The sequence below is a fragment of the Apium graveolens genome, chromosome 2, assembly GCF_009905375.1.
Source record: "Apium graveolens cultivar Ventura chromosome 2, ASM990537v1, whole genome shotgun sequence".
Taxonomy (NCBI): Eukaryota; Viridiplantae; Streptophyta; class Magnoliopsida; order Apiales; family Apiaceae; genus Apium; species Apium graveolens.
In genome coordinates, this window is record NC_133648.1 from 124,592,135 (window position 1) to 124,613,798 (window position 21,664).

The 21,664-nt window shown below is 35.2% G+C and overlaps 1 protein-coding gene across 1 annotated transcript; it reads right to left on the minus strand.

The window, feature by feature from the left end:
• Nucleotides 1-12,103: 12,103 nt before the first annotated feature.
• On the minus strand, nt 12,104-13,246 carry LOC141692963 (uncharacterized). Its single transcript, XM_074497938.1, has one exon. The coding sequence runs from the start codon at nt 13,244-13,246 to the stop codon at nt 12,104-12,106; it is 1,143 nt and encodes a 380-aa protein (XP_074354039.1).
• Nucleotides 13,247-21,664: the final 8,418 nt, after the last annotated feature.

Below are 21,664 nucleotides of genomic sequence, written 5' to 3' on the forward strand. Positions count from 1 at the left end.
TCTTGATTTTATTTGCAAGGTCAAGGTAGCTTAAGCATATATTAAGGCTTCCATGGACATTCCAAGGATCTTTCATTGATTAAAAGCTTCAAGGAAGGTATAACTCTTCATGATCTTAGTATTAAGATTGTTTGATATAAATGATTATGATGATGGAATGATAGATTAAGTGTAGTAGTTGTTTTGTCATGTTGAGATCTTAGTGGTTAAGTGCTTTTGTTGATTTTGGAGTTAAAAAGTAGCACTAGTTGTTTTTGATGATTCATGGTATGATTTGAGCTTGGTTTAAATGGTTTAAAGTGGCTTATGAGTGATATGGTCATATGGTTGTATTGGGATTGATTGGTGATGGTTTGGTGTTGAATTGGTTGGTAAAATTTTGGGAAATCGCGTAAACATAGCCGTCGTAATGTCCGATTTACTTTAGGCTGTTTTGTTCTTAACATTAGGACCCGTGAACTCACTTCAGGGTTTTGGCCATTGCCATGATTAGATAGTTTATGTTACGAGCTTCGTTTTGATATGTAGTTCATTTGATTCCGATGTACGGTTTAGGAGAAACGACCGTTTTAAGTAACGGCGTTTCGCGACCGAACAATTACCCCTCGCCTTACTTTGAAACCTTGGTTAAGGACCTTAAATGACTAATTGAGTTAAGAAACAATTATGTAAAGTGGATTAAGCAGTTGGTAAGGTACTCGCGAAAGAATCGCCTTAAAACCCTTTATGGTTAATTTATTAAAAATGGTGGAGCCGAGGGTACTCGAGCAACTTAAGTAAATCGTTAAGCGCGAAAGCGAACGTTAGGACTCTAAATGGTTAAAGTCTAGTTTCTTAAGCGACCGGGGTTTAATTCCGACTTATGTTGTTGTTCATAGGTTATCGGACCCACTCTAAGCTTAAGTCTATCCGGGAGGACTCAGGCAAGTTTTCTACCCGTTATACTGTTGTTGTGATGTATATGTATATATGCATGATCTTGTGATATATGCATATTTGTTATTAGCAAATTCTCGCGATATATTGTAGCATGTGATATGGTATATATGCATGCCTGTTTCATATTCTTGATTTATATATCTGTTGGTTCAAATGCTTGTAGTTGCATAATACCTATGCTAGAGATAAGCGGTATTTGAGTTTACCCTTAGTATAGGGGATCAAAAGGTGAACATATTTCTAAACCGGGAGTCGATGTTCCCGAGTATAATATATATATTTATATATATATATGGTTATAGTTTTCAAAACTATTAATCGAATAAGGGTTATTCAATAACTTTTATTTTATTAAATGAATATTATTATGAATATTCATTCGAGGGCTTATGACTCTTTTTATTATATTTAATGAATATTATTTCGAATATTCATTCGAGGGCTTATGACTCAGTTTATTTTATTATTTGAATATTATTTGAATATTCATTTGAGGATCTATGACTCCGATTATTTGCTGAGATATATTCTTTATTTTATTAAAGAATAAGGTGTCGATAATGAAACTTATCTTTGATTATTCAAATAAAGATAGTACTTTCATATAAGTATATCTTTGGTTATTTAATACTCATTTCAAGTATAAGTTTTACAACTTCTACTTCAATTATTTGTATAAAGATTATTCTTTAAGGGAATATTATTTAAATAGTAATATTCAGATATTTTCTAATATATTGGGACTGATTTACTTCATTAAATCAGCATTACTCCAAACACTCTTTAAAGTGTTTTCGAGTCTTCAAAATGATTTTTAAAAGTTAGAGCGGATCCCAAAACTCATTTTTATATTTAAGATCTTCCTTTTAAAGGGGATTTAAATACTCGCTCAAAACCTGAGGGATCCGGCTCTGTGGTGTATTTGATATTCGCAACGAGGTTGCTGTTTTGGTAAATGAATTGATTACTTACCCACCGTTCGGGAAGTAAGTCCATATATCGAGTCGGCATAAGCAACATGGGCTCAGTGGGCATCCATGATAGTGTAAGTGGCTCAGTTGGAGTCCATCAAATGCGTAAGTGGCTGAGTGGTAGTCCATCATAAGGTCCTATTGCGACCAGGGTGATGACCAGTGGGGAATTCGTCCATCTACTAGTAGAAAAGGTTACTTATTGATATCTTTGCCTGATCAGCAAGGTATCAGGTTTATGCCAAGGTTTTCTCCTTTCCAAATTCATTGGATATTGCAACTCTGTTTATAACTTTCATAACAGAGGCTTTCAAGGAGTGTATGAAATGTATATATATATAGGTGTATATATATATCGGGACTTAATGAAGTATCTCATAACTTCATTATTTACAATGATGTTCAAAGATTGAATCTATTCAAATCTTGTCTTGTAGTCTCATCTGTGTGATGAACTTTTGAAACTAATTATAACTTGAACGGTGGTAGTTCAAGTAGTATTTGGAAAGATATAAGTATATTGAAGTATCTTGTAACTTCATCTTTTCAACTTATATCTGGTTAATGATTATCTTATGCATGACAAAGATTTTCACAAAAACGTTGAGACAAGGTTAGATATATGAGATCACCTTGCAACGATAGTTTTATACAATTATAAACTGGAACTCTGTGTATATTATACATGGCAGAGGATTTTAAAGATTTTGAAAAGTATATATGTATATATACTGAATATTTTGCGACTTCGTCGCGGTAAGATATCAAATTTGGTTCATTTCTTCTTGAACAAGACTTTCATGAGTACTATGAGAATGCTCATATATTATAAATCATTATACATATTATTTTGGTGGGCTTGTTGCTCACCCTTGCTTTCTTCTTTCATCACACAACATCAGCTAGACAAGATGAACAGGACCAAGCTTCCAATTCACAAGTGGTTAGAAAATGTTCCGCAGTTTTCTGGAAGTGATGATACCGCCGTAGCTGAGGTAGGAGCTACCAATAGGCTAGGTTTTCAACTATTGATGAACCAGATTTATGTATATTTATGAATTGTAATAATGGTAAAGAAATGTAAATTTATTCAGAAACCCTTTTAAGGTGTATTGGCATATAATTGTGGAATAAAACGACTTGTGATTATTTTTGGATATTCATCTCTGAGACTATAACTTGTGGTGTGTGTGTTTATGGTGGGGTCACAGTACAGAATAGTTGATTATTTATTAAGATTGGGTGTTATTAAGGGAAATGGGACTCGTGACAACCCGGATCCCCGACCCCGGATTTGGGGGTGTTACACTTCTTCTTCTCGGCCTCCAACCTCCTTGCCCTGCGCTGGTAAGCTCTGGACATGGAGTGTTCAAGAGAGATGATCCTCTCATACAACTCTAAAGCAGAAAGGCATTGCTGCTCAGCTACCCTAGCACGTCTCTCCTGCTCCAGAGAGACTTCCATCTCAAAGAAAAGAATGATGAGTTGATCATCCCACGAGAGTTCGTCAAAGATCTCTCGTGGAATATCAAAGGGGCTGCAAATAACCCCCCTGAGACGTACACGAAGTCCGAAAGGATCAAAGTAAATTTGGTCTTTAGCCAAATGATGGACAATCCGGTAAACTCCATTAATAAGTCTGTAGAAGATTGGGGCATCCATTTGAGAGAGAGAGATGAACTGGAGGTGAGTTTTGAAATAAGATGTTTATTGAGAATAAGAGTAGTGTTGAATGATAAAGAGTGAAGCATTTTAATTTATAGAGGGAGTAAAGATAGAAACCAAGAGACTCTAGAGTTGCCCGGATAATAAGAGTAATAATCACATAAGCATACTTGACAGTTAGAAATGACTAGTTACTATTCCCCATGCAAGTACTCAAGAATCTTAGTTCACTATTTAGAATAACTATTCCCCATGCAAATAAACAAGTACTTCCTACACAAAAAGTAACTCCTCCTATCAACATATAGTCAAATAATTTTAACCATTTTCAGCTTTCTCAAAACATCAGATATAATATACTAGTCTACTTACATTAGACTAACATATTTCCACATTAAAAAAAATAGCACATAAGCACGTAAATGTGTCAATAAGTCAGAGTAATTATAGACAAATTATGTTAAAAGTATTTTGCTGAACATAATTTATGAATTAAATTATTTCAGTTTTTCATACTTTTTGCTTCTTTTGATCTGTTATTTATTAACTTCATATAGTTAGAATATGAATTAATAAATATTCAGTTTACTTAGAATTTCGAGAAATTCCAAGTTAAAATATTCGAGAAGTCTGGGTATTTATAGTAAAAGTAGATGACTTGTCGAGAACTCAAAAATAGACATTTGAAGTTTGTCTATCGAGAAGTCATTTGGAGAAGTGAAGTACATGTTGAGAAGTCATTTTAAATTACTCTTATAGAGAACTCAAACTTGACTTATCGAAATGTCAAATAAATACCCAGTTTGTCCAAAAAGTGGACTTAACTAATTCTAACTTTTACTTGAATAAATTTAAAATAAAATTAGAATAAATTTTCCAAAAGTATTTTATGAAAATAATTTATCAATTTAAATTATCTCAGTTCTGAGTTATTGATAAGTCAAATATTGTACTTGTAGAGGACTCTATGAATGAACACTATTAGAGAACTCTACAAGGACTTATCGATAAGTCATTTTAAGCCTATCGAGAAGTCACTCGAGAAGTCAGTAAATTGACTTATCGAGGACTCACTCGAGAAGTCCTAAAATGACTTGTCGAGAAGTCAATTTATACTTATTGAGAACTCAGTTCTCTAAATACATTTGGTTAATACAATTCTGTCTTGTGTTAATTTTACATATTAAGGATGTAAATTAACAACTAAGCAGTTTACTTAAAATTTGAAAAATTCCAAGTTAATTGAATTAAAAAAACAAATATGCACATATTTCTTAAATATTTATAATTCATATTTCAGTTAATTTCCAATTTAATCAAATTAATTTTGATTTACTGGAGATTAATCTGCTGCAAAACATTAGCTGAGTTCTTGCCTTAGGATGAAGAATTAAGCATTCCAATTTCACCTACAAGTCTGGTGAAAGTTGCTTCATCCAAAGGTTTAGTAAAAATGTCATCTAGTTGTTTTTCTAGTTGGTACAAAAATGAGCTCAATGATACCATTAGTAGCATGTTCTCTAATAAAGTGGTACCTCACATCAATGTGCTTTGTCCTAGAATGATTAACTGGATTAGCTACTATAGATATAGCACTAGTATTGTCACACATGATAGGAATTTTGTGTAACACTAGGCCATAATCCATTAGCTGATTTCTAATCCAAAGCACTTGAGCACAACAACTTCCTACAGCTATGTACTCAGCTTCAGCTGTAGAAGTTGATACATATTGTTGTTTCTTGCTGTACCAAGATACAAGTCTTTGTCCAAGAAATTGACAGCTTCCACTGGTACTCTTTCTGTCAACCCTGCATCCAGCAAAATCTGCATTTGTGTATCCAACAGCTTTAGAACCATTTCCCTTAGGATACCATAATCCCAAGTTAGGAGTCCCCTTCAAGTATCTGAAAATCCTTTTTACAGCCATCAAACATGATTCTTTTGGATTGGATTGAAATCTTGCACATAGACATGTTGCAAACATGATGTCTAGTCTACTTATTGTTAAGTAAAGCAATGATCCAATCATCCCTCTATAGCTTGAGATATCTACACTCTTGCCCTTTTTATCTTCATCCAACTTTATTGTAGTAGACATAGGTGTGGATGCAGGTGAACAATCAACCATTCCAAACTTTTTTAAAAGATCCTTGACCTATTTAGTTTGGCTGATGAAGATACCATCACTTCTTTGGCTGACTTGAAGTCCAAGGAAGTAACTCAGTTCCCCCATCATACTCATTTCATATTCACTTTGCATAAGCTTGGAGAATCCTTGGCACAGCTTCTCATTAGTAGAACCAAAAATGATATCATCCACATAGATCTGAACTAGGATCATATCTTCACCATGTTTCTTATAAAAGAGAGTCTTGTCTATGGTTCCTCTAGTAAAATCATGCTTCAATAGAAAATCTCATAGTGTGCCCTACCAAGATCTAGGTGCCTGTTTTAATCCATATAGAGCCTTGAGTAATTTATACACAAAATTTGGAAATTTTAGATCCTCAAAGCCAAAAGGCTGTTACACATAAACTTCTTCTTCTAGCTCACCATTCAGAAAGACACTTTTGACATCCATTCGATACACTTTAAAATTTGAATGTGCAGCAAATGCTAGAAAAATTCTTATAGCTTCAAGTCTTGCAACATGAGAAAAAGTTTTATTATAATCAATCCTTTCTTCTTGTGAGTAGCCTTTTGTAACCAACCTTGCTTTGTTTCTGGTAACTATACCATTTTCATCCATTTTATTCCTGAACACCCATTTTGTTCCAATAATGCTTTTGTTCTTTGGTGCAGGAACTAATTTCCAGACTTTGCTTCTTTCAAACTAATTCAGCTCTTCCTGCATGGCAGATATCCAGTCAGGATCCAGTAGAGCTTCATCAATTTTCTTAGGCTCTACTTGAGACAGAAAACATGCATGTAGGCACTCATTACCTGTTGCACTTCTAGTCCTCACACCAGCAATACGATCACCAATAATTGCTTCTCTAGAATGACTTCTATCCCACTTCCTTGTGTCAGTTTATTGACTTGTGCCTTCATCATTTTCTTCATTATTGGTATGACTGGTAGATCCTTCTTCTCTTTCTCCCCCTGAGTTTGTGCTGTCAAATTCAGGTGTTTGAGATGAGCTTTCATTCCCATGATTTTCCTGTTCAGTAGTCTCTTCATTCATCAACTGTTGTGCATTAACTTCATCTTCTTCATCAGAATCACTATCAATGTTGAGGTTTTCAAATGAAAGGGCTTCAACTTCATTACCATCAAGGCATTTCAAGTTTGGACACTTATAATTATCAAAGGTCACATCTATACTTTCCATGATCTTATTTCGATCTATCACATAGACTTTGTAGGCTGTTCTTTCCAGTAAATATCCCAGAAAATTGCTTCAAAAACCTTTGAGTCAAATTTTCCCACATTTTCAGAGTTGTCTTTCAAAATGTAACACTTGCTTCCAAACACATGAAGATGCTTTACAGTAGGCTTTCTCTTGGACATGATTGAGTAGGGTGACATGCTATGTGCCTTGTTAATGAGATATCTGTTCTGAGTATAACATGCAGTTTTGACAGCCTCTTCCCAGAAACTTGTTGGCAACTTGGCATCTTGTAGCATTGTTCTAGCAGCTTCAACCAATGTTCTGTTCTTTCTCTCAACTACTTCATTTTGTTGAGGTGTCCTGGCAGCTGAGAATTCTTGAACAATGCCTTTGCCTTTGCAGAATTCACTTAATGTAATATTTCTGAATTTTGTTCCATTGTCACTTCTCAGTCTTTTCACACAATTGTAATCTTCAGCCTGTTTTTCTATCTTCTTGAGGTGCTCAATTATGATATGTAGAGTTTCATCTTTAGAGTACATGAACTCTACCCAAGTATATCTGGAGAAATCATCCACCATCACAAGTGCATATCTGTTCTTTGAAATTGATAAGACATTCACTGGCCCAAACAAGTCCATGTGAATAAGCTGCACGGGTGCACTAATAGAATTTACAGTTTTTGACTTGTGAATAGATCTTTTCATCTTTCCTTTCTGACAAGCTTCACAGACTTCAACTTGAGCAAACTCCAGCTTGGGCATGTCTCTCACTAACTCCTTTTTGACTAATTGTTAATTGCCTTGAAATTTAAGTGAGACAGCTTCTTATGCCATAGCTTGCTTTGTTCTTCTGATGCCTTAGTGTAGAAGCAGAAAATACCATCCTTATTTGTTGAGTCCAAGTCTGCAAAAAATAAGCTTCCTTTTCTTGCTCTTTTCAAAGATATTTCACCAGTTTTCTTGCTGATAAAGGTGCATTCTTCTTTTTAGAATAAAACTTCAAAGCCTTTATCTGCAAATTGGATAACACTGAGAAGATTCACCTCAAGACCAACTACTAGTGCTACATCATCAATGACAACATTTTCAGAAACAATCTTGCCATATCCCATTGTGAATCCTTTGCTGTTGTCTCCAAAGGTCACCAATGGGCCAGCTTTCTCCTCAAACTGTGATAGCAGGGCCTTATCACCTGTCACATATCTGGAACATCCACTGTCAATGATCCATATGGCTTTCTTCATTTTGCCCTGCACACAATGAGATTCAGGTGTGTTTAGTGACCCAATCAGTGTTGGGTACTTTCTTCTTGTAAACTGATTTAGCAGAAGTAGAGTGATTTGTTTCAGATAAAATAGAATTCAATGATTGTTGTGCACTATCTATTTCTGATATAGACTCAATTTTTGATTCTTTAAGGTCTACCCTCAGTTTGTGGTAACTCTTCATCATTTTCAAGTTACAAGGGATGCAGTCAAACTTATCACAAGGGATCATTTAAATCTACTTCATTGTATTTACAGGCACCTTCAATTAGCTTACTAACACCCTTTTTACAAAGGTAAGTTAGATGATTTGCAGAGCCACATTATTCACACTTCTTTCCAGGAGCATCTGCAACATAGGTCAGATTATTGCTTTTGTTTATCCCCATTCTTCCATTTCTATTTTTCTTCTTCTTTCTTGCATCTTCAATCTTGGTTTCTTTCATAGGAGTCTTGGTACTTTGATTGTCCATAAGATTTTCTTCAGTCTTGGAAGATTAAATTGAATTGGTATTCCTCTTTTCATTATCCTCATCTGCAATTTCTTTCTTGATAATCAATTCTTCTTCACTGAAGTTTACCTCACAAGTCTTAAACACATGTGACCCAACATTTTCAGCATTGTCGGAACATCTTCACTCTTTGTTGCTTTTCCTCTGTCACCAGTGTTTATCTTTTTGTTATTTAAGGTATCATAATCAAGACCAATAGCAATATTTGCACATGGTTTGTTTTTTCTCATGATACTGACCAACCAATTCAGATGCATTCTTGAAGGACTTCAACTTTACTTCACTTTTCTCCAGTTTTTCTCTTAGCACAACCTCAATCTCATTTGCACACTTGAGCTTATTTTTTAGATAACCATTTTCTTATTTTAAGTCTTCAAGCTCCACTGTCAATAATTCAACTTCTTATTTTTCACTTTCAAGCTTCTCATTTAACTTTATTATTCTGCTAACTTCTTCATTAGCAGTAACCATGCTTGTATGAATGTGAAATATTTTTGTGCTCATCTTTTCAACAGTTTCCTTATATTGATTCACATTTAAATTAGTGGAGGTAAGAGTTGCTACCTGTGATTTAGATGAAGATGACTCTCCTTGCTCCAAGGCTATGAGTGCATAGTTTCCTAGATCTTCATCTTCATCATTTTCAGAATCATCCCAACCTTTACCTTCTGCAATATAAGCTTTGCTTTGCTGTTTCTTCAGAAGAGCTTCATACTTTGCTTCAAGTTCAAGATAAGCTTTATCTTTCTTGTCCTTCTTGTGTTTTCTGCATTCTGTAGCTAAGTGGCCTAGTTCATCACAACTGAAGCACCTTATATTAGATCTGTCAACAGATCCAGTTTTGTAGCCAGTCTTGCTATCAGAATTGTACTTCCCTTTTTCCTTCCAGCTGCTATCTTTGTTAAAGGACTGTCCTTTACTTTTGAAGTATCTTGGCTTCCTTACTCTAATGTTAGAGAATTTTCTAGCCAGATAGGCCATTGACTGATCTAGCTCATCCAGTTCTTCAAGATTATAAAACTCATCCTTTTCCAACTCTAGTATGACTTGCTCCCGTGAATCAATTGTTCTCTGCTCACTTGTTGAGGCAACTAGAATATGAGATCTTGGTTCATCATTAGATGTTTGACCTTCATTTACTATTAAAGCACTTGAACCATTTACAACATGTCCTTGGAAAGATCTCAATGATTGCCTTTGAATCATCTCTAGTTCATAGGTTTTGAGAATTCCATATAGAACTTCCATAGTTATTCTGCTCAAGTCTCTCCCTTCCCTGATTACTGAGATTTTTTGTTCCAAATGGTCAGGGAGAGTAAGCAAGAACTTTAGATTCACCTCTTCATCTTTATATGATTTGTCATGAAGCTGCAAGTCATTTATCAGCTTATTGAATCTTTCAAACACATTAGTAATGCTTTCCTTAGGCTTAGCCATGAAACCCTCATACTATGAAATCAGTATCCTTCTTTGATTAGATCTAACCTCCTCAGTTCCTTCACAGAGTATTTCAATCTTCTCCGATATTTGCTTGGTAGTGTCACAATTAACAATATTATTGTACATCACATTGTCAAGTGACTCAATCAATATCAATTGCAATCTGCTATCCAGGGAGACTTTCTCCTTTTCAGGGTCAGAATACTCAGCTGGATCTTTAGGAGCATAATGAGCTGGTATGACCATGTCTCAACTCTTACCATAGGAATGAAGGGTCCATTCTTGAGGATCTGAATATAGAATGGATTGGCCATCTTGATAAACATCATCATTTTCTTTTTCCAAAGAGTGTGGTTATCTTTGTCAAAGGTAGGAATTTTGATACTACTGATTTTCTGTGTATTTATTCTTCCAAGATCTTGAATCTGTTTACTTTCAGATTTTGCTCTGATACCACTTGTTAGGTAATGAATCACACACACACGGGGGGGGGGGGGTGGTGAATGTGTTTTTCCTGATTTTAGGCTTTTCTTGAAAGTTAATGGTTGAACAAAGTAAATTAAATCTTGTATAGAAAAGTATTCATGCAGAATCAAAGCTTGTAGAAAATAAAGAACACAGACCTTTAAAACTCACTTAATTTTTATATTAAAAATTAAGACTATTTTTTCTACAAAATTTCAAAGCTCTTTGATGTTAAAGAGCCCAGCTTCTTCTTGAGAGTGATACAAGAGATTTGATCTAAATTGTTACAACTAACTAAAGGACCAGTGTTAACTTTATAATTCAGTTAACTGCTGGTTTACACAACGGATAATAAACATGCTATTAGCTTTTCTAAACTGTCACTTGTCATTTCTATTTATAGAAAAGAAAATCTTCCATTTCTGGCTTAGCATATCTTTAGCATCCCGTGTTCACTTTAATCTTCCTCTGTCAGTTAATCTTTGCCATTGATCTTGCACACTCTTCAAGCTGCTTGTTATAGACTTGTCAATCCAGCTGTTGGAATGTTTGTTGATTGTTTATCTAGGATATTGAACTGATCTGCAATTCTGTACTTTGAGACTGTAACTCGAGATCTCCAGTTTAAATTAATAGAACACTTGATATCTCGATAAGTATATAGGCTTATCGAGATCTCTAGCACTCCATATTGAGTTTGGCTTATAGAGGTCTTCAGCTTGTCGAGATCTCTAGTCTTCACATCTTCACTTTGACTTATCGATAACTCAGAGTTCTCTACTGAATGTAGACTTGTCGATAACTCTAAGTTTTCTAGTGAATGAATGACTCGTTAATATCTGCAATCTTCATTTCTTCAATTTTGCTTGTCGATATCTTCCTGAGTTCTCTAGTAGCTTTCCTGACCTCTCCATTCTGAATTCTTTCATTTCTTCTATCCCGGTGGATATTGCTCATCCGCCGAGTACTGATTGTAACCCGACGGATGTGCCTAACAACAGTCATCGGTCGACTAGCCAAACTACTATTCCGATGGATGTTCCTCATCCGTCGGTACTCTTTGAAACTTAAATGACTTCTAAATAAGCCATTCTGGAGTTCTCGGATGAATTCTTTATAAAATTAAATCTGTGACTTGTAGAGATCTTGACTTAGGGTATTTTTCTCCAAACAGATTTATTCAACTCCAAGCTTCTTCAAAATTCTTCTGAGGCATGATCTTCTTGATCTTCTTCCAGATAGAATCCTTAGGCTTGATAGTGTTTTAGAAAAAAGACTCCAGTCTGCTCCTTTGCATTTTTACAGATTTTAAGTGTTACAAGTACAAAATACAAATTTAGATAACAATACAACTTACTCAGGGTTGACCCTAAGCTTAACTGATTACTGAAAATAGTTGTTCATTAATCTTCTACTCAGATCAGATGTCCATTTGACTTGCTTCATACTATGATCAGAGATGCTAATGACATTGTTATCTCCAGTAATTTTTGACAACATCTATTATATATTACATGTAGTTCCAGTATTCAGTTGGTTGTAACGGATAAATCAGTGGCCGGTACAAGTTCTCCATTGTCTGGTTCTTATGGAAATTTTTAATGTAATGATCCCAACTCAATCCATGTCTTATACAACCAGCCATTGCATGAGAGCACATCATATGATGGGTCACCCATTTTCCACACGTGCACGTACGATCATTGAGGTTGACGACCTGGGTTTTACCTCCTTTTACCCTTCCCTTAGGAGTTGTGTATTGATGCGTAACTATTTTTAAGATCCCACGTGCACGATGAAAAGTAATAACCGTATGTCCTGTTGCCTTTCTTTGAATTTTAGCTAACATGGCGGCTGAACACGCACATAACTGTTGACCCTGTTGAAGACCGTCATCCACTATATTTCGATGTGTGTTAATAATTGTGATTACCTTGTAGAAGAGGTACTTCATCATTGCTGTTACCGGAAGGAAATGAGCCCTTCTTATGTTTCCATTGAAACCCTCAAGCATGTTTGTGGTTATTTGACCATAGCGAACACCATTGTCGTGGGAAAGTGTCCACCTCTCCACGGGTATTCTAGCAAGATAGTCCAGGGCTGGTGGTGAAATTTCACCAATCCTTGCCATGTATGCGTCATGTTTCAAGACTTGCATAGTTGTTCCGACTTTCCACATCAATTTTTTAAGTTCACCACCAGGGTGTTGATGGCAAAAATTGCTTCTAACATGGAGTAGACAGAACCTATGGATTTCTAATGGCTCAGCAAATTCGCTTTGAGGGTCTCGTATGGCGGAGATAATACTGGCTGCACGATCAGAGATGATGCACACGCCGGCCTTTTGGTGACAAACTTGTCTCCGAATACATTGCAGAAACCAAGACCAATTTTCATACGTCTCCTCATCAACCAAGCCATAACAAAGAGGGAAAGGGTGGTTGTTCGAATCTACACCCATAGCAATAAGCAGCTTGCCCCTATATCTTCCCTTCAAGAAATTTCCGTCTATTGAAATTATAGGACGTGCATGTTGCCACCCGTCAATCATTGCCTTCAAACACCAAAAGATTCGCTTGTATACAGACGTGCCCCGTTCCTCAGAATGAGGCACGACATCGATCTCAGCAATGGTTTCAGGATTTGACTTCATGATGGCTGCAAGAAACATGTGAAGATCTTGGTATGTTATAGCCCAACTTCCATAGACTTCCTCAATAGCTATTTACGTTCCTCTCCACGCTTTATTGTACCCCACTATATGGTTGAGCTCGTTGTTGATAAGCGGGATAATGGTTTTAATGGGGATTTCTGGTGTATCTATTACCTGTTTAACATATCACAGTAAAAGTCAAAATATTTCCGTACCAAATATGTAGCGAAGTTGAATAGTTATGTATATAAGATTGCTTATGAGTGGTTTCACAATCTGCGAAATCATCCTTGCAAATAACTTTTGTGATCTTGCAACGGCTGATCAACCATGCATCTGTGTTCCTCTCTATTCACATTTATCCTCCAGTAGCCAGAATTATGCATGAAAGCAGCTCGCATCCTCCAGTTACAGCCCTCCACCCGGCACTGTAAAATGAGCTGTTCTTTGTTACTCTTCGTAGTTTTATATGTATGATCAGTGGAAATACGAGCACGCTTCATTGCCAACAAGAGGGTGGCTTTGTCACGATAACACATTCCTTCACTCAGGTCCCCCTGATCGAAGTCTTCATCATCATACATATCATTAGGGTTATCTATAATTGGGGGAATATATTGCTCTGTACGAAACCATGGAACCCCTAGAACATGTTGCTCTTCCCCAGGTACAGGAAATATGCTGGAAATTTCTTCGTTCCTCTCGAATTGCCCTTCATTTCCATCGCTTCCTGAAGATTCTTCGTCATCATCATCATGCAGGTGAAAATGCTCCTCACTAGATGAACTGGATAAAGCTTCATCCGCCACGAGTGCTAAGCGCTTACCTGAACCTCTTCCCACCATGTTCTTGGGTTGTGAAAATGCCATATCTACATTACCTCCACCATTACCTATATCATTTTCATAACTACTCCCCCCTTCAAACCCTCCACCATATTGAGTACTCTCCCCTCCAAACCCTCCACCATGCTGACTAGTCCCCCATTCATACTCTCCACCATATTGACTAGTCCCCCTTCCATACCCTCCACCATAATGACTAGTCTCCCCACCATTACCTCCACCATATTGACTACTCCCCCCACCATACCCTCCGTCATATTGACTGGTCCCCCCTCCATACCCTCCACCATATTGACTAGCTCCCCCACCATACCCTCCATCATGTTGACTACTGCCCCTTCCATATGTTCCACCTTTATTAGTAGGTTCGAATCTGTACTCTCCACCTTGGAAAAGTATATATGACCAGCCTCGGTTGACATTACTATCGTATGTTATGTGTGTCGGTTGTGACCCTAAATTAAGTTGGAATGAGTACGGGTCATCTACATCAATTTCCTCTGTTTTGATGAACAAAGAAACATCTCCTTGAACGTTCAGTAACATGGCAGGGACATTTAACATGCGTGTAACATCATGATCACATAATATATCCATTTGATAAAAACCTTCAATTAGGTTGTATTGACCATGGTAAGGATACTTCAAACTCAACTTCAAATTCCATTGATACGAATTAATATTCATTAAATTGTAGACAAGACGTTTAAGCTCATCAAAAGTGGTACCAAACCTAACAAACATCATTTTTTTGGGATTTATAGAGTAATTGATATTAGTACCTTCTCGAATAACCACTCCATCCCAAATAACGTTCTTGTCACTTTCATACTTGTTATTTTTATTTTGTTAGTTCTTGTCACTTTCAGACTTGTTGTTTTTATATGACACGATCTAGTCACTTCCGTTCCCGGTATTACTTTTCAAAGTGCTTGGTAAATAATATGCACATACCACAAATAATGTTTAAATCATAAATCATACTGTAAATAATATTCACGTACTGCAAATAAGGTTCAAACTTAAAAAAATAATAACTTTCACATACTGCAAATAATGTTACATGGAAATAACATAAAACTAAAATTATACATCAATGATAACACAAAAAATGAAATAGAAAAACAATGGCAACATGACCACCATCAAGCTACATTTTTTCATGGGATAAGTTTACTTGTGACTTCTGCCCTAATTTCAGGCTTTCATCTGTATACCATAAAAACATGAAATTACTTGACACTGATACAAGTAAATGCAATGACTTCTTTCATTTCATCGGCAAAAAGTGAAAACTGATATTAAATAGTTATATTTTCCTATATATTTTATTTATATGATTTGATTTGTCATTATTGTTTTCATGTGTCCTTCCACGTGAACCTTTTCAGTGTTATGTGTAAATTACTACAATTGCTTGCATGTGGTTTGTACTGTGTATGAATTATTGTCACATTTTACATGGTTGGAAATAATGACACGTACTTCAAAATTAACAGCCTGTACATCTTCATTACTATTCTCATCCACAACTGTAACGCTTATTAACTTTTCATTATCACCCCACTACTTACACTATATGAATTTTACACCCTCACACATTTTTCAACCAAAAAAGTACTACGATGTCATCGTCCACAAATCATAAGTGGTTGCTACTAGAAAGAGATAACGATTATCGTAGTCTTAGGGTAACCGATCCAGTGGAGTACTTTGCTGGTGAACGCCGAGAATGGGCATTTTGACGTGAAGAATCTGAAAGTCTTAAACATGATCAGATTGCAATAGGTATAAGAGTTCCACTTCATCGTTCCCTATATATATATCCTCACCCTGAGGAAATTCTTCCTTGGTCTGAATTTAGGCGAAAAGTGGTTAAAGCTGTGACTTATATTCGGAGGGAAGATAACCGAATGTTGTTGCATAGGAGTCGCTATTATATATTTGAACTAGCACAAAATTCAGTTCGTGCTTCTGGTTGAGAGCTTATAGAAGCGGAACAAAACAGACTATTACAAAATGTGGATTACATTTCCGATTATTACATGTCTGATGAACAAATTTGACTTGAATGTTTTCCTTCTTTTTTATGTTGTATCTGTTTCATGAATTTCCTTCCCATTTCATAGTTCCATTTTCAATTTAAGGATGAACTATTTTACACACTTGCATGTTATGTTTTATATTTCATATGAAACACAAGTATTCGCCACAAAGTCGATAACTATGCCTAGTTCGATACACAATAGTAACAGTTACTGTGTTATATAATAACATTTAAATAAAACACGTTACATTGTCTATAGCCTACGACAACACGATAGATTGCGAGTCGATAACGAATTCTTTATTTCAGAGAATACAATGTTCTTCCCTTTTACAAAAAGTAAGAAAATAAATTCGACTTGTGAACTTTTAAAAAATGAAGTTGACTTCTCAAAGTACTGTGTGTACTTAAAGGCAATGCACATTTCAGAAAATCACAGGAGTAGTCACATGCAACTTTTAAAAATGATTTGACAACTCAACTTTCGTTCTCAAATCAACGACAAAAATGAATACTTTCATCTTCAAATTTATTTTCCCAATAACATTAATTATTTTCACACTCCTAACTGCACAACTTAATATAACATTTTAACAATGTAAAAATATGCCTATAAATAGCTGTAAATCTGTAAGTCATCAACTAAATTTCCCCCTTTGTAGTATTACATTTTCTAAATTTTGAAACAGCTACACTAAGGTCATGGACAAGGGCAAGGGACACAAAAGTTCCGATATTCGTGATTACAGGGAAGTTAATTGGTACAAATGGACCAAATCTCAAGCACCAACTGAAGCTCAATGAGCAGAAATCTATTTGGTCAAACAATTTGTTAGAAGAATGCGAGGTATACGGGCTGCACAAGGGTATGCCGTCCGTGACAATGAACAGTTCGTTGGCTATGGGGAAATGCACTTGAAGTTTATGAAATCAACAATCTAGTATGAAGAAAACATTAATAATAGTTTCAATTCTGGTCATATTTTAAAGGAGAAACATGACTATGAGTTAAAGCAAATGTCTCCGCACTACCACTTCATGGAGGACAAGCTTGAGATGAGGAAAAAGGAGTACGGGGATGATATCACAAAGTGTAGAGCTGAAAAGATACGTGAAGAGGAACAATAGTGGGATAAAAAATATGAGAAATATATTGTAAAACTTGGGGATTTTTCTCAAGGCCACGATGATGCTGGTATGGCTACAACCATATATCATGGCATTTAGGGCGCCTACGCATGCCCATCGCGTGATACTCGGATGAGTACGTATGTCTCGACCCACAGATATGGGGAGGGAGGTCATATGCATACATCCCCTCACATACAAGAGGATGAGGATGTAGATGATGAGATTGGTAACGAGATTGCGGATCAAGACTTTGATCAGTACGTAGTTAATCTTGCGGATGACTAAAAAAATTTTGAGTGCTTAATTCATTATCCAATTTTCAGTTGTAATGTATTTCTCTCATTCTATGTTTACTTTAACTATGTTCCCTTGCAATGTACTCTGTTCCCCATTTAAATGGGAAATGCACTCGTCATCGTAGTTGTTTATCTGGAACATGAGTTTTGACTACTCAAAAATGCTAATATTAATTCATGATACCCAAAATGACAAGTAAATGAGTTAGGTATCCCCTGAATACACAGTATAAGGCACATGCAAAAAATTTAAATAATTTTGATACCCAAAAATGATAAGTTCAACAGTGAAAACCTTCAAGTGGAAGGAGACACGACAATCAATAATGATAAGTGAAATCATATAAATGAAATAAAGCGGAAAAGGTAACTGTTTGATAAAAGTTTTCACTTTTTGTAGATAAAATTAAATAAAGTTACTTTTATGAATGTCACTCCGCAACCACCAAAGTTGGAAGGGCATGCCACTGCTAGGTACCCACATGCAGACTGTAATAAAGTAATTCACTAGTCTTATCAAATGCAGTGAAAGTTGCAAAAATCGTGTAATTTGACAAATCAATTTTATGTGTTTCAAAGCAGTGTCAAAAGTAAGTAGCACGTGAATGTTACATGCATGTCTACTTCATCTATGTGGCCTTTCATCTTTGTTTATTATCTACATAGGACATTGTTCTGAAGTTATTGTTGTATACTAGTTGAAGAGAAATGAGTTACACTCCTGGTGATATTATTCGAGCTACTGGTCAGAAATGGTTTTGTGATGACGATTTTAGGTATTCAACGGATCCGAATTTACGTTACTCAAGAGGTTCAGTGATCACGATGAATAGGGAGTGGGAATGCCGTGTAGGGTGTTTGTAAATATGTGTAGCCCAATGTCAAGAATATGGAGTGCGAATAACTAAATAACGCGCCATACACATGCAGCGAGACACCCCTCAACAACTGGAACTAGCTTTATTTCGTGCAAGAGAAGAAGAGAATCAAATGAGAATGCGTTTAAACCGGATGGATCTACAAACAAAATGTAGGGAGTTCGCTGAAGATGGCGACCATCACAGCGCAAGAATGTATCATCATTTCGCTACGAGTCCCGACTATGTTTCTGATTGCTACTTGTCCGATGATGAGTAATAAACATATGAAGTGGGGTTCAGAATATGATACATAATACAAGATACTGTATCATTTTGCATACACTGTATTCAATATTGTATTTTATATTGTACTCTATTATTTTCAATTTTCGAAATTATTATGATAAATTTCAGAGTGATCTGACTACTCAGATAGTGTATGGCTGTGTATGATAAATTCATTACGAAGTACTGTACGAACCAATTGTCACGTAGTTGTTAGCATGCCCTATAAATGTCTCCTTACTTGCAATTAAAAAGCATAAAATGGATAAGGGTAAAAAGAAGCATCTTCTAGCACATCTAAGTCCATTTGGCGCTAGTTCAGTATCGCGGAATGTATCGGGCGCGAAGAGGAAATTAAAGAAGCTGAGAGTGCGAGAAAGATGAAGAAGAAGGTTAATCAAAACATTTTGGCCGAGATAAGAGATGATAAAGAAAAGATTCTAAAGGCTTACAATGATCGGTCCCTCACGGAGGATGAACGCATCCGTTAGATCAATGAAGTGTATAAATAATACTACAAAATGGAAATCAACCTGATTGAAAGAAAGAAGATAGTGAAATTGCATGGTATGTTGAAGGTCATAAGGCTTGGCGTGAAGCTGGAGAAGATGAAAATGAAAAAGAGGGTGAAGTTGTGGAGAGTGCAGGAAGTGATGAGGATCAATATGTTGTTAACCTTGCAGATTTTTAAGTGATCATCTGATGTTTATTGTACAATTTTAGTAACGATGTGAAGGCCTAATTGAAATGTATCATCTTATTATTCTGTATCGAGGTATGCACAATTTTTCAACTGTGTGTTATTATGTAGCTGCTGTTATGTGCTGGAATTTGTGTTTCACATTAAGTATCCATTATCAGCAACTGAGTTATGAACAAATATGAGGCATTGTCAAGAGAAAAAACATTCCCCCATAATATAAAGTAATCAAAATACCACAAAAGTACTATTACATGAAAAAAAGTTTATTTAAAAAAAAGTTTATTTAAAAATACTACAGAAGTAATATTACTTTATTTTTAAAAATATAAAGTAATCAAAATACTACAGAAGTACTTTTACATGAAAAAAGTTTTTACAAAAAAAAAAATTACAACAACGTATGCAAAACCCGTGAAGTTGTGTCTTCACGGGAAAATTCCGCACGCGACTCGCAATACACCCTTTTCGAAACTTCGAAAGTCATATATATATATATACTATTATTTAATTAAAATAAAAAATATGTACCAAAAATAGGTTCACATCACTAATCAATAAAAAAAATTAAATCAAAAAAAATTTGGACAAGTATAATATTATAGCTCAAAACGGGACCTCCGGAGACTTTTTTAAGCTTTTTAACCTTCCAAAATAAGAGCCAAATACAAACGGAGGGGAGGAAAAAAATAAAAAAAAATATTATAACCCCAGAACGCCCCTACCTCTGGGGCTTTGTGACTGAAACCCAAAAGTAGTGGCGTTCTGTGCCATTTATGGAAATGTTTGAACAACTATGCCAGAAAAATGAATTGTTTGTCCAAATGGGTCAAAAAGGTCCGGGAGCCCCCCGGTGACACTAAACTTTGAAAATTATGAGACGATACACTAGAATTTCAATTTTATTACATTATTTTACTTTTGTTAAAAAATTAAAATGTAGGAGCATTTCCGATGGGTAAGAATCCTTATCTAAAAACATGTCAATCATACCAAAAATAATTATTATAAATATTATGTAATAAATTGTAATTTCCAATAGTATTTTCCCATTAGCTATAATTTTAGCTAACATATCAATATCAGTTGTATTTGTCGATCCTATATAAAAATGTAGTGAAATTATACATCATCTATTATCATAATAAAATAAGATATTCTATTTATACTAACTTGAAACAATAGCAACATATTATTTTTAAAAAATAGTCAATCGTTATAACCAACTCCATCAGAGTAAATCAGCTTACAGGTTTAGCAAATTTTACATATTCATTATTTTATTTATTTTATCCAACCATTTTAGCTACCACATGGTTTAAGGGTAAAAAGTATGCGCGTCATCATCTTTTTTCTCAAATTCATATTCAAAAATGTGTTGGATGAATTAAACTTGAATATTTCTTCATTTCTTAACAAAATCAAGTCTTTTAAATTACAACAAAATCATCTCTTTTTCTTATACAAATGAATATTAATATTAATTATTAGTTACTTATTTCAAAAATATGCATATGTAGAAATAATATTAGGTTTTGAAGTTGTTGTGAGAAATTTCATAATAACACGAAATCGGAGGGTTGCTGGAATAACATAGCGATTTAGGTATAATTGTGAGATTAGGGTTTATGAAAAAGAGGGGCTAGACTTGGGAGGTGTCTCGATTTATCTCGTTGTATCGGGTCCCTTTGCCAAGATGCCCATTGGATCAAGCCTACACAGTTCTATGAAATTTGGGTGTATCCCTAAGAGACTTTAGGGACAAGTTTCGTTAATATGGTTATTACTCATTTTATCTGATTTAATCTGGATGTGATATATTCCTGATTTAAAGATTATCTTTTCAGATATTTTCCGTTATTAATTGATTGTTGTTGATTTTTTCTCGTTTCGGAAAGAGGATATTACTTGGACATTAAGCACTTATTTAATAAAAAAATCAATAATTAATAAATTATGGGTTTATAAGGAAATATTGGCTATGCAAAAATGTGACATAACAGAAGTCAAGAAAACCATGAAATATGCATTCATTTCAAAACTCTAATTTCTTGAAGTAAATTTAGAATAGCTAAAATCAATACATGTGATGCCTACAAGTGTTGGTTTAGTTGGTTAAATAGAGGATAATTATCCTCTTGGTCAAATGTTTGAATTTCACGGGAGGAGAATTTATGATTATGCCTCCTGAACCGGAGTCTGTCACTTAAGTACGGTTTATCTTGATTCATGTGATTTACAGGCTAGTTCGTGA